Genomic DNA, 20,894 nt, shown 5'->3' with positions numbered 1-20,894 from the left:
GAAAATATCACCATGTACGATAACAATGGGATGATTTAAGAAAACCCACATTTCTTATCCCGCTGCTTCTACCTAAAACCAGGACGGGTCCTTCCTGTCAAGGTTCTTCTCGAGACGGAAGGGGGGAGGGTTCAGTCGCTATAACTCCTTCGCTCTTCCATCTCAATCCCAAACCACTCAGACCCCTGTCGAGGAGCTGTCCTCTGTCTGAGTAACTGCGCGGTGATGGATGGATTGACCTGGATAGGCTACCATTTCCCCGCTTTATTCCAGGCGCTCCCGTCCTCTGTGCGTTCTGTACTGTAAGTCTAGGTCAGTGGTTCTCCATCTGAGGTTGGATATAATGGTGTCGTAGGAGGCGGGTCACGAGGGGTGCCATCTGTGTGCGTATCCCAACAATTAAAGGGGAAGGAAAACAGGAATAGCTGTTTGGTGTTTGCAATATTAATCAGCAGGGTCAGGGTTCAGCCGCCATGTGCCTTTGGGTTTCATCACACCTCACACACGGGGAGGGTTTGTTTGCACTCCAGAGCGATCTGTGTGGATAGGTTAGAAGATCCAAATCTGTTGGAGATAAGAAGTACTTTTTCTCAAGTATTGTACTTTAGTGTACTTTATATAATCATCTTTTCTTACAGCTTATTTCCTTATACTGTGTTTATGTGTGCCCCACCATACACCAAAGAGAACTACCTGATTCTAACTTGGACTGGTAACAGAGCAGTTATAAAGCATCTGAATACTTCCTCCGACTGTGGTACCTACCTCTTTGAATATGACACCTGAACGATAGCCAATCGCTCAAGCCTGGAGAAACAAATGAAATGCTTGGTGGCCTGCAGTCTTTGCTAATATATAGCTGTTTCTTTATGTGTTTGGAGGTACAGCAAAGAGCGTCCATCAGGCTAAATGAAGTTACAAGGACTCTAATTAAATGTCCTCGCCACCCTCCATGTAAATCCCTACACTTAATGGTTGACGGATCACCAAGGCTGTCCGATTCAGAAGCCACACACACACACACACACACACACACACACACACACACACACACACACAAACACACACACACACACACACACACACACACACGCACGCACACACACACAACTTGTTTCGAAGCTCTGGCTCCGAGCCAACTTGTCAACAACTATATGTTCAGAATGAAGCAAACACGCTGTATGTGTGATCCCACCCGCGGTGATGCACACCACAGGTTTAGGCGTGAGCCCGACTGGAACAAAGGGCACAGACACGCGATCATTGATTTCCCCGGTGGTGCTGGAACTCCATGCCAACAGGGCAAACCCTGGGAGACCAGCCCACTGATGCTGTGCGTTACCAATGTCAATACAAGCCAAGGGATAAGGGATGAAACAAGAGAATCATGTATTCTGACATCTCAATATTCCGATAAGTCCTCCAATTGGACTCCTTTGTTTACTTCTGTAACATAGCGACATCACTATGTAACACTGGCGCTTCTCGCGTTCTAGCACATTGTAAGAGATACGCTAAGAGGAGGGACATTTCTAAGCGGTTTACAAATCACAACAGATTTGACCAGCTAACCAATCAGAGCAGACTGGGCTCTGGTTTCAGACAGAGGGTGAAAGGAGGTGCCGCAGCACAGGCAGTATGAGAAAAATAAAGAGCTTTTTGAACATTAGCGCATGGAGACATGTCCCAGTAGAGGCACAACATACAAATGATACATTTTATGGCTTAATATGTCATCTTTAAGCTGTTGAGTTGAGTTTCCCTTTCACACATTTGGCACACACCAGGAGATGGTCCGTGTCAAACGCGTTCTCACTTGGTTTTAGCGCCTGGGGGAAGCGTGCAGGGGGCAGGACATGACTTGGATCACACCAACCATGTCAGAGTGGTGGTGTCTTTTGTTATTTCCATTTGGTTTGCTTTTCTTTTGTTGCTGGGGGTTGTGACTCCTATTGTTTCCTACTACGAAAAGAGTGGTTGTGTTCATACTGGAAACATGAAGTACATTTATTTAAACTATTCCATTCCCAAATGTGCAAATATTAACCATTTCTCTGAATTATAAACTAATAAACTACTGCACTTTAAATACACTGGCCAATCTGTGAAGAACATCCTTTTGGATCAAAATATCACCTTTACTGTAAGCCTTTTTCATTCTCTATCCAGTGAATTGTTCAAAACCATATGTGATTGCGATTTAATGACACACACTGTTTCAGATCCATAAAAGGGCTCAGTTTCCAGAGGAACCCCTCCCCCCAAGCGTATCGTTCAGGTGCTTTGGATAAAAGCAACATCTGTCTTGTTATGCACACCAGGAAAGTGGAATGATAAAGGGGGGGGAATGTCGACACGCGATGTCGCAAATAAAAACACAAAAGGCAGAAGAAGAGGAGATAGTGAGTGAAACAAAGAGTAGATGAAGACAGGAATGGGGGAGGTACAGTAGCGCGACCCTCTTCAGCAGAAAGACAGCGGTGCCACGGGCTCCCCCATTCTCTGAGCCATTATCCTGACAAGTTTAAAGATGTCATTACTCAAATCCTCTTTTTCTTAGTTGTTATTTCCATAAATTACCCACGGAGAAAAGGCTGCGATTTAATCTGGAATTAGACGGGCTGAGTTGAAATGACAGTGCCCTGTAGAGCTTTTTGTGAATAGGCTTATGGCAGATAAGGAATGTTACAATTCGATTTTGGGCAGAGTGAGGGAACACGTAAAACTGTTCTCTCTATCCCTCTGTTCCCTCTGTCTAATCTTCCGCACTCTGTGTATCAGTCTTCTCGGAGCATGTCTTCTCTGTGCACGCTTCTGCCTCCCACTCTTATGTTGTTGCTTCGCGCTTTTGCCACTTTCTGCTTCTCTGTTTTTGCACCCAGGCCAGCCATTTGAGGATTTGACTGAAGAAAATTGATGGACCAATGAGAATGGCCGAATGTGTTTTTAGCAAACAAAATGACGTTTGTTGCATTTCCTCTCTGTTTTATATCATATTGAAGTGCTTTATTTGGGGGTTGTGGGCTCGCAGTACTGGAATTTAAAGACTATTTTTAATACTATTTTACTACTATTTTCATTGTCAAATCAAAAATCATTAGCTGTATATCTTACTGCAATATGATGTCCAGGTGTCTTTATACTTGAGGTCCAGAATGCGTGATGTTTCTACTTAAATAATGCTCCAACAAATGTAACTTTTGCCTGTTTAATACAAAAAATTCAACCCACATTTATGAAGATTCTGTATTTTTTTTATAGGCTACTTAATTATTGGTCTAATTCACATCATGACATCCATTGGTCGAAATATGTCTCCATGGATGTTAACAAATGCATCTTTTTTCCATGCCCCGCTCCAACATTTCTCCATCCATCCATCCGTCTGTTATCTTACTTTTTTCTCTAGTCTGCCTCCCCCCTTCTCATCTCCAGCCCTGCGGTGGTAGTTGTGGGCAGGAGCCTGTAAAGTGTTCTCCGAGACCCCCCTCTAATGACCTCTGGGGCCCCGCTGCCCTGTTACAGCTCCGGCTAATGGAGGGAATGCAATTAACTTCAACACTGGCACCTGAGAGGCTGGACTGAGAGTGTGTGTGAGTGTGTGTGCGAGAGCATTCGGAAGTAACAGATTACACATAATGGGATTACAGTGACTCAGGAAACACCCAGTTATCAGATTACGGAAGACAAATATTGTTTATTTGATTACTTTAAAAAACAAACTCTGAAAGGAAAAAGGATTTCTGCTTTGAATGAGATGATTGGGATTTTATTAAATAATAAACACAGCTTTTTAACAACAGCATCCGACCACAATCCTGATGCTTTAAATGAGGAGACATAATCCCCTTAGCTCCATAATCTACATCGTATGTTTTACTGGCAAAGTAATCCAAAAGTAACAGAGCATAATCAGATTATGTTGCAGAGTTGGGGCTAATCCAGTGGATTAGCATACTGATTGGCATTTTAAACTGCCAATCAAAGTCTGTGTAACATTTCTTTTTTACAGAGTGTGTAAATGTGTGTTTGAGAACACCTGCCTGTTTGTACGAGGGCATCTTAAGGGAAAGGAGCGATGAGAAGGAGGAGGAAGAGAGGGGGGGGGGCTCTGTTGCTAGGCAACGTGGGCAGCGTATCGTTGGAGGAGTCGGTAGCTGAGTGGTTATGTACTGCTGCAGGCTCTGGTCTCTTAGTGCCCCCCCACTTCCCTCTCCTCCTCCTGCACCTCCACCACTACCACCACCACCACCATCACTTTCACCCCTCCGCTCCTCCCTCCCCCATCTTGCCCTGTACAGCTCCACGGTTGTCGTCGCTAGGCAACTGCCTCCGTGTTCTTCCAGCGTGCTCGGTAATAGGCCGGTGGCATGGCGGCGTGCCGTTGCCAGATCCAGCCAGCTGCACTGACTACTGCCTCCTCATGTTTCAGCACTCCCCCCCCTCTCTCTTCTCTCACACACACACACACATGCATGCTCCCAGCCCCCCTCGCTCCCGTTGCCAGGCAACACATTCAGGCATCCCTGCCTCACGGGAATTTCATTGGCCGGAGTGGGATGGCCCAGACCTGCTGCTCCGGGTGTTTCTGGGAAGTGAGGCAGTATGGAGGTGGCCACAATGGGGACATGCATGGATGGATAGGGCTAATTCCTGGGTCTCTAAACCAAAAAGTGTTTAAATTCAGCACAACAAATTAGTTTAGTGCCAACAATGTTTTTAGTTTTAGTTTCAAATTGACATAACATGATGTAGTTAAGAGGGAAGAGTGTAAAAATGAATCACAATTGATTAAGCGTTTCAATCTGTATTCATTGGAGGTATTTCTTGGCATTTTGTAATTGCTAATGGAGGCCATCCCTTTCACACTTGTTCATTTATCACCTCAACACGGCTGTGACCTATGCACCTCTGTTTCTCACCATCTAACTGTACATGATTCCTGTTAACAGCCCGCTCCCTGACTCTGATACAAAGTGCTTGAGTGGGTCATAGTTCAGCAATGTAGTACAGCACACCAGAAATGTACCTTCAATTGGAACAAAGGCATACAGGGTACAGCATTGATCTTGTACCTTCTGCTTTATGAACAGACCGGTGACTTTCCTGAACAGCTGGTGCCGATAATGACACCAAACAAACACTGTCTCTCAATCTTGGATCCATTGATCGTGTCCCTTTTTGATAATCGCATTCAACAAATTAAGTCTTGGTTTTTTGTGCCGAGGCAGCTCAAGCGAATCTGGTCAGTGTGTCAGTGTGTTCGGTCCAGATGGGATGTGACTGATGCAGGTGACATCTTTTGGACGCAGCTGGCTGGATTGTGTCTTCCTTGCCATTACGCCGTGTGACTGGCCTAATTATCAACCCCCCCCTCTCTCTCTCTCTCCCTCCACCTCCTCCCTCTATCTGCAGCCTCTTCTGCCTTAATCCACTTCTACAGCACTTCTCTTCTCAATCTCACCTCCTCTCACCCACCTTGCCTCTAATCCCCCCTCCTCCTTCATCCTCTCCCTCTCTCCATTTCTTCTCTCGCCCCACTTGTCTCTAGCCTCTTCCTCTTCTGCGTGTTCAGCAAGATTGAAGACCGGTGGGAGCTTCTCCATCTCCTTTATCAACGGCTCTCTTTCCAGCCTCTGAAAAAAGGGGAAAAAGTTAAAGGGATATCAGTGAAGCAGAATACAAACCCTAAAATATACTTTAAATGGAATGTCTGCACGTAGACTTGAAATCTGGAAATAAATCACGTTGGAGGCATATTTGGAGGTGACCACAGTAGACAAACAGGCGTGTGATTGGTGGAGCGGCGATGAAACAGGTGCTTATGTGTGTTTTTTCATCCCCCAGGTGAGAAGCCGTACAAGTGTTCGTGGGAGGGCTGCGAGTGGCGATTCGCCCGGAGCGACGAGCTGACGAGGCACTACCGCAAACACACCGGCGCCAAGCCTTTTAAGTGCAACCACTGTGACAGGTCTGTCGACACACACCTCTCCCTCTTTTCCTCTCCCTTGTATGTTTTTCTTCCATTTTCCCAACGCTTATTTTGAAGTACCTCCACTTGCACAGCGGGCTCCCATTGTGTTCAGTTTGGTTTAGCAGCACTACAAGATGCCGATAACACACCCAAATGTGTTTGGTACTGACCCAGTTTGAAAGTGTGCTGGCAGGATTACTAATGTGTGCTCCTCAGCAACATACGCAAAACACAACCTGCTCAGTGTTTCAATGGGCAGGTTGCTTATTCTGCTCTATCCCCACATTAGGCCCTGTGCAGCATATTAATAGTGCACCTACTCACATGATGCTACATGGGCTTGATTTGGAGGCTGCTTTCACACTGGGACCGAGGTGTAAAATGGCTGCAGAACCCATTATAACACATCACTGAATAGAATATTAATTTAATATCACTTTGAAATGAACCATAGTAACATTTTTTAATTCTTTACGGATCAGCCACGATGACAGATTTTTCATTTGGGGTTGACAGGTCGTGAAAATCACTGCGATGGACCATCATTAACCATTAACACAGCTTATAAAACATTTAGGTGTTCCTTCTTTGAAAAGGCAATTATGTGCTGGACATTTATTTGGGGAATTTACAAAGCTACCATAAGTCAAAATACGTGTGTGTGTGTGTGTGTGTGTGTGTGTGTGTGTGTGTGTGTGTGTGTGTGTGTGTGTGTGTGTGTGTGTGTGTGTGTGTGTGTGTGTGTGTGTGTGTGTGTGTGTGTGTGTGTGTGTGTGTGTGTGTGTGTGTGTGTGTGTGTGTGTGTGTGTGTGTGTGTGTGTGTGTGTGTGTGTGTGTGTGTGTGTGTGTGTGTGTGTTGCTGTAAATACAATCCAAGGTTGGCAAAGTGATTGGAGAGACTATCCTGTAAGCCGGATGATTCCCGGTCTGATCTGCCGGATCAAGATGATATCAGACCATTTAAGAGCCCTTATCAGCGGTGATCAGCGTCCTAGGTGAGGGTTAGAAAGTGCCTACTACACCCCGAGTAGGTTCATCATCTATTCACATGGTTACCGACTACCGAGGAAGAAGTAGTTATTACGGACGCTAAGTAGGAAGCCCGTTAATGTAGTATGACTGACAAGGTCCTCTTATGTTAGTTGGGATAAGTAAATGGATGGACAGGACTTTCACCTAGGAGACGGTAGTTGTTTCCTGTGTCCCAAGGTTTGGTTATTTAGCTACCCTAACTGAGCAAAGTTTCCCAGAATACGTAATCTAGGTTACGGTGCTTATTTTTAACCAACTTTTTTTCCTTGACCTAACCACGTAGTTGTGGCGCCTAAACCACTATGTTAAGTAATTTTAAAAAAAACATGGTGTTTTTGCACCCTACATTTAACTTAAGAGTCAAATGTAAGGAAGCTGTAACCCTCCCTTATGTTGGATATGCACCATTAAACCTCCCAGGCGTTTTATAGCCGTATAACAGGACATGTTATGGGATGATGGTTTAATGTATGGCTCTCCCTAACTGTCTAATGCCACGTCTTGTTTACACAGTCACAGAAGCAGCACATTTCCTCCCCTAATCTTTACCGGGGTGAAAAGGTGCTCGGCTTTGTCACTTTGAAGAGTGTAATTTGCCCGAGACTTTGCATCTTAATCAGTCGCCCTGGCTCCTGTTTAATTATGAACCACAGCAAAATGTTAATTTGTCGAGCTCCGGTGGCAAAATCATCAAACATTCAGTGGCCATTATGAGAAGATCAGCCTGACTCAGACACGGAAATCTTTACTCCTTTTTTAATTACAACCCTCCTGTCTGCGATCCGGCCCACGCTGACACCTCTGGGGTCTCTGAGCAATATTGTCAGCGGGAGCCATCGTAGTATAACAATGTGCAAGAGACTCCGGGGTAAAAATGTGGGTGAAATGCCTCCTAACCCAAACACCTCACACATAACAATTATTATTGTATTTCTTTGTCTCAATTTGTTCTTTTTTCTATTATTTTCTGCCACATAAACACAATGTTGCTAATACTTTAAGTCAAATGTATCTATTGAATAAAACAGAATTGAGTTATTTATTAATCTGAAATATGAACGAAGATCCAATGTCACATTTCTTTATAAGTGATACGGTGTGTGTGTGTGTGTGTGTGTGTGTGTGTGTGTGTGTGTGTGTGTGTGTGTGTGTGTGTGTGTGTGTGTGGTGTGTGTGTGTGTGTGTGTGTCCGTGTGCGTGTGTGTGCGTGAACAGAGGGCGAGGCAGTGTCAACTTAACCAGCTCTCAGCTGGACGGACTGTAAATACAGTAACCCTCCCTCCTCATCCCTTATCTCCCCCCCCCCCCCCCCCCCCAACACAGACGCCCCCCCCTGCAGGCACATCCCTAATTTGGGCCCACCTCTGTCATGTGTCACATGCAGCCAACCCCTCCAGCCCTCACACACACACACACACACACACACACACACACACACACACACACACACCACACACACACACACACACACACACACACACACACACACACACACACACACGCACACACACACACACATGTGCACCCTGCTGAGATGAAGAAAGAGGGGAAACAGGGGAGACAGGGAGAAGACGGGGTGGAAGATTGAGCACGGGGGCTGAGTCGGGGGAGGAGGAGGATACAGACCCACGGTGTGCCAGCTGGTGTCGTGCCCCCGAGTCTTGACTCATACTTTACCATCTGTCTCCACCGAACACACTCACACACACACACACACACACACAAAAACCCTGCATGTCTCCTGAGCTGTTCATTCATCTCTCGTGTGTGTGTGTGTGTGTGTGTGTGTGTGTGTGTGTGTGTGTGTGTGTGTGTGTGTGTGTGTGTGTGTGTGTGTGTGTGTGTGTGTGTGTGTGTGTGTGTGTGTGTGTGTGTGTGTGTGTGTGTGTGTGTGTGTGTGTGTGTGTGTGTGTGTGTGTGTGTGTGTGTGTGTGTGTGTGTGTGTGTGTGTGTGTGTGTGTGTGTGTGTGTGTGTGTGTGTGTGTGTGTGTGAGTGAGCGGGCACACACTCGGATACACTCGCAGGTGTGACAGTAAGACAGATGACTGGTGGCTCATCACAGTGTAACTCCCCCTCTTGGCCAAACACTGATTCATCTAGACATCTCAGACACTTGCCCCTGTCTCAGTGGAGAGAAACTGAAACTGGAGTACCAACAAATCAACAGTTGCAGGAATGTGAAAAGGAATCCGACTCCCAAGCCTTCTATTCAAATGCTTAATTAAAAATGTTATATTATTTGAGGTATCATTACCAAATTGCTTGCTTGAAATATTAACACATTTCCAATTTCAGACAGTTTTGGCAACCAGACACAATCCACTTCCAAAGCATTTCCTGGCGTTCTATCTGAGAATCCAGGAGAACATTAATACAAATGTGTCAAATTAGCAGCATTGCTCCATGTAGTGTCTTGTTTTTCTCCCAAACATTATTAAATAGAACCACTTTAATAGGCTCTAAAACAAGTCTCCATCTCCAAATATTTCCTCACACACTAATCACCAGAACATTCAGCTCCCAATTACCTAACAGAAAGCAACACTTGCCTTTTGAATATCGCTCTTCTGGGGAATGGAGCTGAAGTTAGTTCAGCGAGCAGGTGGGAGAAATACTGTTGAACAAGTTCTAGCATGTATCTTGTGATGGAAGCATCTTTTTGTAAGCATTCATGGAAGAGAGCATTTATTATGTCAAACAGGTTGAAAAATAATCAAGAATACTTTAAGAAAATGTCCAATGCAACTCCATGTTACACTATTGCTATGCCTTAACATATGAGTGGCTTCTATTCATCTAATTCAGTGGACATCTTAGAGCACATGTTTAGTTTCTCTCCTCAACTCTGTTTCAACAGATCCATCTGCAGGCTCTCTAGTTATTCATGGCGCAGCTGAAGTCATTAGCAGTGCTGCTGAAAATGCTGATTATGAATTAGTTACACATACACTAATTGCGTGTGCATTAGTGGCTCGGCGCTCACTAGCTAACAGCAACATTTAGCTCCATCGACAAAACAAACTTCTTTGTCCCCGCGTCGGTAACAAGCTAACAAGCTGCTCTCTGTTTCCCCCCTCTCTTTTGGTCTGCAGGTGTTTCTCGCGGTCGGATCACTTGGCGCTACACATGAAGAGGCACATCTGAGGAATCCGAGAGAGGTCAGCGGGAGTGGAAGAGAAGGGAAGGGGGATGGAGGCGGAGTGGAAGAAGGAGAGGGAGCTTCATCTGCAGAGAAATAACACCATGGATGTAAGAGAGAGAGAAAAACTCTAAATGTGGCCGTTCTGGACCGGATGGAAAAGCACCGCACAAGGACGCTAGCTACGGAAACACAGAAGCCGGACATATCCCAAGTGTCAATCTGTGCTCTACTAGTTGGTCCGTGATTCCACGGCGATGCCGTAACCTCACAAATGTCTCCCGGTGTTGTGGCGTGGACGATACAGACGCTCCGTCCCACCCCTCATGTGTGTCTCAGAGGGGGTGGATGGTGGACCGCGTGCCTGCAGTTGGCAGCTCTTTGTCGTCCGGCGCAACCGTCCCTCGGCTTCCAAAATGTTCACCCAGCGAGCACACCAACGCCAAACTGGACCAGTTGTACAGTGATTTCTGCTCTTTGTATATTCGAGATTTCCTTTTTCTTCAAAAGTACCTTGAGTTGAGAACAGTTATTTCCTGACAGTAGCTCAACAGAATCTTCTCGCAGGGTAAGCAAGCGGGATTTCTCTCCTTCAAACCTGCCACAGCCTTTACAAATCACCAAAGGGTTTATCATCTGATATATAGTATAGATACTTTATCAATCTTCCAACTGGATACATGTATAAATCCTTCTGGTTCTTTGGCATCGGAGCACTTGTTTGAACGGAGCGTTCGATTGGATGTGAGGATTGGATTGTTGCACTTCGGTGCTGTTAAGACAGAGGGAGGTCATCCCGAGGACTGGCTTGCTTCACGAACATCATCCATTGAGGGTTAACACTGGATGAGGCTAACTGATCCACTCTGGGAAAGACTGTTCATCTCCTTAATGTCTTCAGGAACAGATCGTCTCATGAGAGGACAGACCATCCATCAAAAGTGTTTTCCCTCTCCAGGATCTTACGAGTTGTTGTCAGGAACGGTTGCACAATTGACAAACTTTTTGTACAAATTCCCCCCCAAGCGCTGGCTGGCTTCCACATGCCGTCCATGTGCGGGAAGCCACATGCACAAGTCGAAGCAGCTAGTGGACTGCAATAGCACACTGAACAAGATGACCATGTATAATGAAGGCTACACTGAAGAAAAGATTATCCTATTTGTTGAAAACTGACATTAAAGAGACCATTTTGAAGGAGACATCGGAAAAGGAGGCAGCCAAAAAAGTGTCTACTGTAATGCCTGAAATGATCTCTTTGGCCTTTAAGAGTGATTGGCAGCTACAGTCACTGGGTTGAGGATTGTGTCCTGTTCACACCACCCATTCAGAACTCCTAAAAGCCGCATTCAACAGCTCTCCTAATCGGGCCCTATGCATTTCCAAGTACATTCCTGCAGACTTCCTGACCTCACATGCATGTCTGAACGCAGATTGCTGGACACGGAAGGACTTGTGGGACAAATTCAATCAATTGGGTGGCTCTTCTTGGAGCGAATCAATTTGAATGTATCTGTTGTAAGTCTGTACATGTTGCTAGGCCCATGAAAACACACATGTGAGTTTGTAGTTTCACTGTTGAACTGAATGGCCTCGGAACAGCTAGCTAGTCTGTTGGCTTTTTACTGGTCGCTCTGGACCAGCGGGGAGTGTGGATTCCAAGTGGGTGGCAGGAATGGGTTAGGGGAGGAACACATCTGCTCCGTCAGCACATGATAACAGCCCCATCAGCTCTTGAAACTGCAGAGGAGTGAAACCCACACACACGACACATGCATACACTCCGAGAGAACTGGAATTACCATTTGTCCTTGGTGATCTGAGTCTTGTCCAACAGAACAAAGATCTAGCTTTTTGCTCTTGCCATCTTTGATCCACCGATAGAAATACATTTTCAATGAGCATCGATTCAACTCAATCGCACATAAAGCAAACAGGCAGCTCGGACAAAAAGTAGATCCTACGAACAGGATTTGGAACTACTATGTCAATGTGTTTATTTCTTTATTTTACAAGACTTGTAATACTTTGAGGCAAAGTGAGGCACACAGCAGCCTGCTTTTTTGGCAGGGGAAGCAGTAAATTGATTTCACTCTGTATACCAGCGGCGCATTTCAATTTCGGGTATGAATGCAGCCCCGCTCAATCATATCTGCACATGATCTGTCCGCGGCTCTGGAAGTAGAAGCTGTGTGCTGCTTCGCATAAATATTGAACTCCTTCTGTCTAAACGTGCAAATACACCAGGCTCACTTTTTATATTGAACATCTCGGTGACAGGCGTTTATTTGCAAAGACAACATGGAGGGACCACAATAGAAACCACGTTTTTCTCCTGGTTTATTTTCAAAAAGACCAAAAATTCTCAATAACCATTCAGGTTGCAATGCTTTCAATGCTACCATCCACACTTGGAATAAGCGAAAACCGTAGCAACGTTTGTAGAAAATGTAAAAATGTCCAGTTCACATGGGGAAGTCGGAGCAGGTTTGTGGTTTTCCTGCTCATGGATGAAATGAAGAATAGCAGTTTAACTCGTGGGTTAAAATGGTATCATCAATGGCAGCTCTACTTGTGTGTTTCAGTATTTCAATGGGGCACCCTCTTGTTGCGAATGTGTGGGAATGTGCAGATCTGAAGTGTTTTTTTGTCCTGTACCAATCACAGAAACACTCAATGTGTTTCATTTTCCGGAGCGGAGACATGGGAATATTCAAAATACTGAACAATTTTAACAAATGTCAAAGACTGGCTTTCAAAATGTGTTTTCCGGAAAGGTTGTTTCATGTCGTCAGAGGAAGCGGTTGAGTTCTGTGTCATCTTAATGAATGATTGTCAATTCTGCCGTGCCTGTGTGTTCTTCGTCTGTTTGTATTTGCACTCTGAATTTTTTGGGGGAGAAATCACTCGCACATCTGATGTTTCCTGTCCGCTCGACACTTCACACGACGACCCCCCGGGTGATAAAACACTGATCACAAAGTCTGTATAGTAACTGTTTTTTAGCACAAATGTACACACGCTCACACACATGCATGCAAACACCCCCTAAACAGACATACACATACATTCAAAATCACACACACACACACACACACACACACACACACACACACACACACACACACACACACACACACACACACACACACACACACACACACACACACACACACACACACACACTCCGTTCTCCTTGTGTGTTTTTCACAGTTTCTTCATGCCACCTTGTGGGAGTCAGAGATCCAGACTGCAGCTTTTGCTCTGCTGAGGGGGGGGGGGGGACATTACTATGTGTGACACCACCTCTGTTTCCACTAGGTCTGAATTTCAAATCAAACGCACCCCCCTTTTCTACCAGCATTCCCTCATCGCCCCCCCTTTCTCCCTCTTCCATTTTATCAGATATGATCCCTTTCAACTCCTCTCCTCTGTCCAACTCCCCCCCCTCCCTCCCTCCCCCGCCCTCTCCTCCACCTTTTTCCTCCGTTGTCTTTCTCCTTTTCTTTCTTCGCTGTACAAAGTGTTTCAAATTTATCATTTGTATATTATGATGTATGGGTACGATAATGTTCTTTATTATGGAAAAATGAGAAAGATTTATTTTTGTTACCGGTTTGTTTCATAATTCCTTTTTTAAATTGGTATTGTAATATCTCTATGCAAGGAACTGTTCGGTGAATCGTTTTTATTTAAGAATGTAATTATGTGTAATAAATGGTAGAAGCAGTTGGAGTATTCACAGTCTGTTCGTCCGGCAACAATATGCGCCTTATCGTCCATCTTCTCACAGAATATCTTTTTTTTCTTTCTTATCCACTCTCAATCACAGGGCTATTCAGTGTGCTAACAAAGAGCGCCCACAGTATATCCCACTGACCAGACAACTCCTCAGGCTCGGCTGCTTCAGGTTTGCTGCATATTTCCGAGCTAAATCAGCGCACTAAGTGGGTTAAAGTGGGCAGGAAAATTAATTTACACCCCCCTTTTTCTTCAATTTGCAGCAATGCACTCCTAGATGGATAGAAAGACCCTCTGATTTATCGTTCCTTTTGATCAGACGTAGGAAATGGGCCAGAATGCCTTCCCTTAGCCTGAATGCGCTCCCTCCGAGGGAGTTACCGCATGTTAATTACATCTGTTACCAACCAAGGTGATGACTTATCCGCTATTCCTGCCTTTTTGACCATGACTAGCTGATAAAAGGGTAATCGAATAACTAATGGATAATTACGGAGTAATTACTCCTTGGTAAATGGCCCTATGCAGTGTATTAATTCTCCTTGGGTCTGGCAGTGAGAAACCTCCCATAAGGTTTTTTGTTTCATGTAATGCTCCCTAATTGAAATGGGCACCCTCATCAAGAAGCGTACGCGTATCTGTCGAACCTAATGTTCTTTTATCGGTAATTACAGACAGCCCCACATTATCTACCTAACTACACCTACTACGTCAATCCCACAGACGCGTTATGAAATTAGAAGGGATGGAGTCATTTTTCAATAAAGGTCGCACGTCCCATGAACGCTTTCCGATCGTCATTTCCCATTCCATGTGATGGAAATGAGGTTGCATGTGAGTTCACAGCAGCACCAAACGGTTCTTAATGTGTTTCAGCAGAGAAAGGAGCACGTTTTCATCAACACACGTTCCAAAAGGTTAATGCACTTATTTGAAAAGTATGTCTGCAGGCAATCCTTTTTTCTTTGGTATGTATGAAACAGCTCCCGTACCAATAAGACTACTCTGAAGACATCTTAGCATCTGGGACATTTGCAATTGTATGTGTTTGCACAACAAATAAACAAGATGAGAATAGAAAGGTCTTTATTTTCTTATGAAGGTGAAGAAAATAACTGAAATATAATAACATCTTATGGAGAATTGTCAGCTCAGTACAAACATTGTGAGGTGTCATATATACAAATATGTGTATATGGCAATGATTAAAAAGAAGGGCTGAATGTTCTTTGACAATTCAGCAAAAACGTATATACACATTATATTTCAGTATCCGAGGTAAGGATTCATTCCAATTTATATTTTACTGCAAACTAAACAAATATCAGTCTTGCAGCTTATAGTTTATCCCTCAGAACTACGCGGAAAGGAGAGACATGCTAATGCTAATGCTATCGTGGCAACATAACCTACAATGTAACAAGTGCCTGAGCCAATTTGAAATCCCCACTGACAATTGAAGAAATAACATTTTAACATGCAACCCTTCCACACATGTTCTTGTTTTCTACATCTGAAAATGATGGAATCAACGCACGGACACACTGCGGGAAGAGGTGGATTTGTTATCCGGCTAATTACACCGGGGGAACCCAAGCAGAATAATCTGAATAATAAAAAACTGAGTTGATAAACACGGCTGTTGAATGCTTGGTTACATGCGCTCAGTCACCCTGTCCTCCTCTCCACTTATCTGCATCAAGCGAGAGCATCAACGTAAATCTTGTAGGAAAATAGGATTAAAACATCTCCTGATGTTATCTTGTTATGTTATTCTAAACATCGCCTTCAGATCGAGCCGCTTATTCAAAGTACATGACCTTAAAATATGTAGATACCTGTTATGCCATGCATGGCAGCATCTTACTTTATATGCACAGAAGTGGAAATAGAAAATAAATGGAATGGAAATGGGGAAAAATGGACCCTAGGTGATTATGTTGGCGCCGTATGTGCGTCAAATGAAGGCCTGGACAGCTGTCTATTACTTAAATGGAGATTAAACTTTTAAAAGCAAAATGTAAGAACAAAAATTAAGACCTAAGGACCGTTTTTTTATCCCCAGAGTTTTCAAATATACTCTCATTGTTCAGCATCCTGCAGGCTTATCAGCTTGCCCTTGAAGTCCTCCTGTCTCTGCTCAGCTATTCACCGTCGCAACACCTGAGCACATTTCAGAAATGTTGTCTTTGTTTCATACACAATGATTCTGACGCCATTGAAGGAAGGCATAAAAGGTGTGACGGCTCTGAATCGAAGCGCCTTTAATGAAAGAAAGAAGCCATTCTTCCTGCGAGGAAGTGATTCACTTAACAAACATAAGGCTCCTTTTTTCGTGTGGTTGTGCAACACAAGATTTAACCAAGGCCGCAGCCAATGCCTGTGGGTGTCTTGTAGGCGTTTGGCAGCCATTTAGGGATGTTATTGTCACATCTGGCACTGTTGAGATGCCAGCATACTGGGATGCAGAGCTACAAGTCGCACCGTATCTTATTCCAGGCTTATCTTCAGTGGAAAGTCTCAACATGTCCTGTTGCTGGAGAATAAAGCTTGTCCGACGAAGGGTTGCGAACCGTGGATTCTCTGGTTTCGTGCCACAAGCAGCCAAGTGCTTAGGTATTTCCAATTATAGGGAATATGTCGAGGTGGCCCTCGGTAATTAAAGCCTAATCATGCTGCTGGATTCAGAGAAGCATCCTCATCAAGCTTTCATTAGTCTGCCTCCTTGTGATGCCCAGCAGCAACCCAGCCCCCTTTAGGATTGCTCAGATATGTTCCCAATCAGAAATTCTGTAATTTAGTGGTGTACTTTTCAAATTCAACACCAAAAGAAAATGAAGAAATACCTGCTTAGTGTTGAGCTAGTTCATTTCCACAAAAAAGTGTATAGACAATCGTGAACAAATTGATTGTGATGGAAACATTTTGAACATTTTGACTTGATTTCTGAAAATAAAGAAAAATGTTGCACTGGCCAAGCTTGTTTTAAGAAAATGGGACTTAATAATAGACCAAATGAAACTTTGACTGTTATTTTGCAAAAGAAAGATTGAACTGTGGGTACCACATTGTGTTTATCCCGAAGCCTATACAGTATAGTGGTTGCATGTGAACTCAATCCAGGAGTTGCCACTCAGTTTTGCTAAAGAACAAAAGTAGTTCCTCATTCCAGCTGGGGCGATGAATCTGTTCTTGTTTCCCTGCAGCTCCTGCATGCTGTTACTCTTCAGAGCTGGGTTTGAGTGAGAGTACAGGCAGGGATCTTCGTGTTAGGGGGGCAGGCGAGCAGCTGGAGAGGCTGGTGGTCTTGTGCTCTGACAAAGATCAACAGGAGCGCCGTGTGCGAGCACCTGGCGCTCCTATATTCTGCCTGTTTGACAGACAGCGTAGACACCTGGAAGCCCGGTGAGAGATGGCAGTGTAAAAGCCACTGCTGCTCTACAGGGCCATGCATTATGCAGGAAGCTTTCTCTCTTCCTCTCCCTCCCTCTGCCCCCTGCTCTGCGGTAAAAATAGATCAACAGACCTGAGGTTTTTCTTTTTTTCTGCTTCTCACTTTCACTTGCATCTCACCAGGTGCAGCCGCTGTTGGCTCCTCGCTTGTGTTTGTGTACCTGATTTACACACACGTGCGTTTGCATACACACACACACTTTTGAGAGCATGTGCTGAAGCATGTGTGCTTGTCAACCAGGGTTAGACTGTGTGCCGCTGCACTCAGATTTCTAATAAAAGCGTCATGTTGTTGTTGCAGTCCTTTTATTCCTAGGAAGGAGGATATGATTGGATCACACAAGGTCATTTTTGGCTTGACATTTGTTTGAAAACCTGGAGAATGTACTGCAGCAAAAGGAAAAATGTTTGTGGACACATTGGTTAACACTAAAATGGAGACATTTGAGGAAAGAAATCAGAAATCAGGCCCAAAATAATAATAATTTTTGACAAACTGCACATTTCTCAGTGGATTTATCAGAAATAAGGATAATATTGTACTTTCCTGGTTAAACCCATCTTTTAAGCAGCCATTTTGAAAAACTAACACTCTGTAAGTCTTCAGGCTGTCATAAAATCCTTCTTGCAAAACAAAAAAAGACATTAGATGTTAAATATCCACAGGGGTGTCATCTTTCAAATATCTGTACAGAGTTTACCTGCATTACACATATATCCGTCCATTGACGAAACAACCACAAGAAAATCTGCCAAATCCTGAATGTTTAGTAAACTGTATAATTACATGTGTATGCATGCACCAAAGGCCTAAAGGTCCCTGTTCGCAGTGCGAAGGCTCCCTGAAGACCATTGATCCGTGTGTGTGACCACAGAGGGCTCCGGCCCCTCCCTGATTGCCTTTCCTCTGCTAATTAAACAGCCCTGCTTAACGAGTTCACGTCGGTAACAAGGTTGGAAGGAAAGGTCACCCTATCACGCTCGCTTCAAGTGGACACCGTCAATAACCATCCAGCGCTAGAGGGACAGGTACACACACACACACGCACGCACGCACGCACACACACACACGCACACACGCACGCACACACACACACACACACACACACACACACACACACACACACACACATAATCACCCTAAAGGAAAGATTGTCTATTCATTTTGCCAATTCAAGTTCTCCGTCTTTCATCTTGCCTTTTAGCAGCACTTCAAGGGGACTGGTGGTTTTGCATGTTTCAGCCCATTAAGTATACATTTACATTACCCATAACCAAGCACATTTTTAGAATCCATTTGAATCATTAAACAACTTGCAAAGGCCTGCTAGAGATGGACATCAATGTGGAAATGTCCTTACTAAAAGTTACAGGGGACATACTTTTGGAATAGCAACTTTAAACAACATTTAAAAATGTTAAGAAACCCAAGTAAAGAGAGACACAATAAAAAGGGGAGAGAGGATGTCAGACATGTCTTCCAAGGTTTCATAGCTGACAGGATCAAACAGTGTCATGCTAATTGAATTGGTTTTAAATGGACACAATACAGACCCTGTGTCTGATATGAAGCACTGGCAGCCTGGGTGTGTGTTAATGGGCTGCTGACACAGGGGCGTTTGTCAGCCTGTCAGCGGCAGCAAATAAGAGCGTGCTTTATTATTCTAGTTGGCAATGATGACAGAAAGAAAAGACCGCCTACCTGATGTTTAACACAGGGACATGTTGTGAGCATTGTGTGTCAATTTGACGTTTACTTTTATCGTAGATGAGACAGATCTGTTGATTCATAAATAATTGACTTAAAAAAGCACTTCTTTTATGTTCAAAACATTCAATATTCTATCCTCAAAGCCAACAGACTCCAGTGACAGAAACAGTATACCTTGCTGATCAATGTAAAAAACAAATCTAAACCGTCTTAGTTTTTCTCTCCAAATCGCACAATTCTGGCTAAAGAGTTTGAAAGTTAGACTGACTGATTGACGAATATTAAAAAACAAAACGCATACTCTTCTTTTGTCATTGAGAAAGGAGTTTATTGCATATTTTAGCAGTTTGTTTGCATTTAAAAACCTGCATACACGTGCTAAATTGAGTGGAAAGGGGTATCTGTGATCACAGAAATAGCAGTCCGGAAATAAGCAGAAGTAGCAGTTCTATGAATGTAGCTCATGTTTGCTCCTTCTTTAAATGAACCTGCGTCCCGAGGAGGAAAGTGCCCGTGCAGTATTTTTCCAGCCGGCCTGTAAATGTCCACAGACAAACCTCGAGCCAGACACACACACTCACGACCTATATATACTATCTGGCCTCCTCATCATTTATCTTACAGCAGCAGAATCGGGATAGATTGGTTCAATTAGACTGGCCTTTAATGTAATCTGTTTAATCCATTTCTATCATCAAAGCCAATACCTACCTCTCCCCTTGGAGAGTGGGATTAGAGTGTATCTCAGAGAGAGCATCTCGGCTATAAAAACCAGCCTCCGAGTCACTCACATCCCCTCCATATTTGTTTTTTTACAACTGGCTGTGGAGCAAAAGCAGAGGGTCTCAAGTGAAGTTTTAATGGGTAAAGATTTAAGATCTTCATAACCTAGCAGAGATTGCAAAAGCTGTTTGGCACAATGCACAGTGCCACAATAAAAAAAGGCGAGAGGATTTGTCCTTTCCCTTTTTCTACAAAGATTGCAGCATTGGACGGAAAAACCCCAGGATTAGGTTGCACCCGCTATTTGTAATTCCCTCACTAAGTTCGTACAGTAATTACTGATTTCAAAGCATCCATATACACAGTCAAATTCCAGCAGCTGCCTCTTTCTCATTCAAAGGTGTTTTTCCCCTGTTCTCCTGCATTGCATCCAACAGCTGCAATCTGCTTCTTACCTGCTGAGATGTTCGCAGGGAAGTGGGATTTTAGTCTCAATAGCCATCTATCCATCCCCCCTACCCAGCATGTGTCTGCACACTCTGAAATAGGAAGGAAGCACATATTTACTACTGCAGCTCTATTTCAGGCTTCATCCCCTATTCCCCAATCCCAGGCTCAGTTCCGTACAAATTCAACCAGTTTGGAAGATATTAAGATTCCCCTGCACCAGTTCAGATCCTCCTCTCCTACATTGTGGATTACCTGTGTGATTGCCTTTCAGCAGAATACCCCACGCGCTTATTTGCTCGTCACAGTCGATGAAAGCATTTTTTTACTGTGTCGGAAACTCTTGCGTTTCTGAACCCTGACTTTGTGTTTTTTAAATGGCAACGGTATGTGATTGTATCATAGCAGTGGATGTTGTAGGAGTGCAGCTGGCAGTTTTGATTAAAGCCGATTGATTGGGTGACACCAGGCAGGGCGGCACATAGCAACACGGTGGGGTTAAGGGTTGGGGGCTCTCGAGGTGTCCGGAAAAAAAAACCTGCCCCCCCCCACCCCCATTTGTTAACACAAACCATGCAAACCATATCTGACAATAGCTATTGATCAGGTTAGCGGGGAGGATCAATACTTGTTGATTGGGCAGAAAATACAAGCCAGGCCATACAGGTTTAGG

General features: G+C 44.2%; 1 protein-coding gene across 1 annotated transcript in view; it reads left to right on the top strand.

The window, feature by feature from the left end:
• The window catches only part of LOC117456514 (Krueppel-like factor 7), a 34,406-nt gene extending 20,799 nt beyond the window's left edge, over positions 1-13,607 (top strand). Inside the window, exons 3-4 of the mRNA XM_034096431.1 lie at positions 5,848-5,971; positions 10,100-13,607. Coding sequence (XP_033952322.1) covers positions 5,848-5,971; positions 10,100-10,151 — 176 coding nt within the window. The 3' untranslated portion in view covers positions 10,152-13,607. The remainder of the gene's footprint in view (positions 1-5,847; positions 5,972-10,099) is intronic.
• The last annotated feature ends 7,287 nt before the right edge of the window (positions 13,608-20,894 follow it).

Source organism: Pseudochaenichthys georgianus, chromosome 2, assembly GCF_902827115.2.
Source record: "Pseudochaenichthys georgianus chromosome 2, fPseGeo1.2, whole genome shotgun sequence".
NCBI classification, from domain to species: Eukaryota; Metazoa; Chordata; class Actinopteri; order Perciformes; family Channichthyidae; genus Pseudochaenichthys; species Pseudochaenichthys georgianus.
Note: the sequence above shows the minus strand (reverse complement) of the source record. Positions and strands in the feature narration are given on the sequence as shown.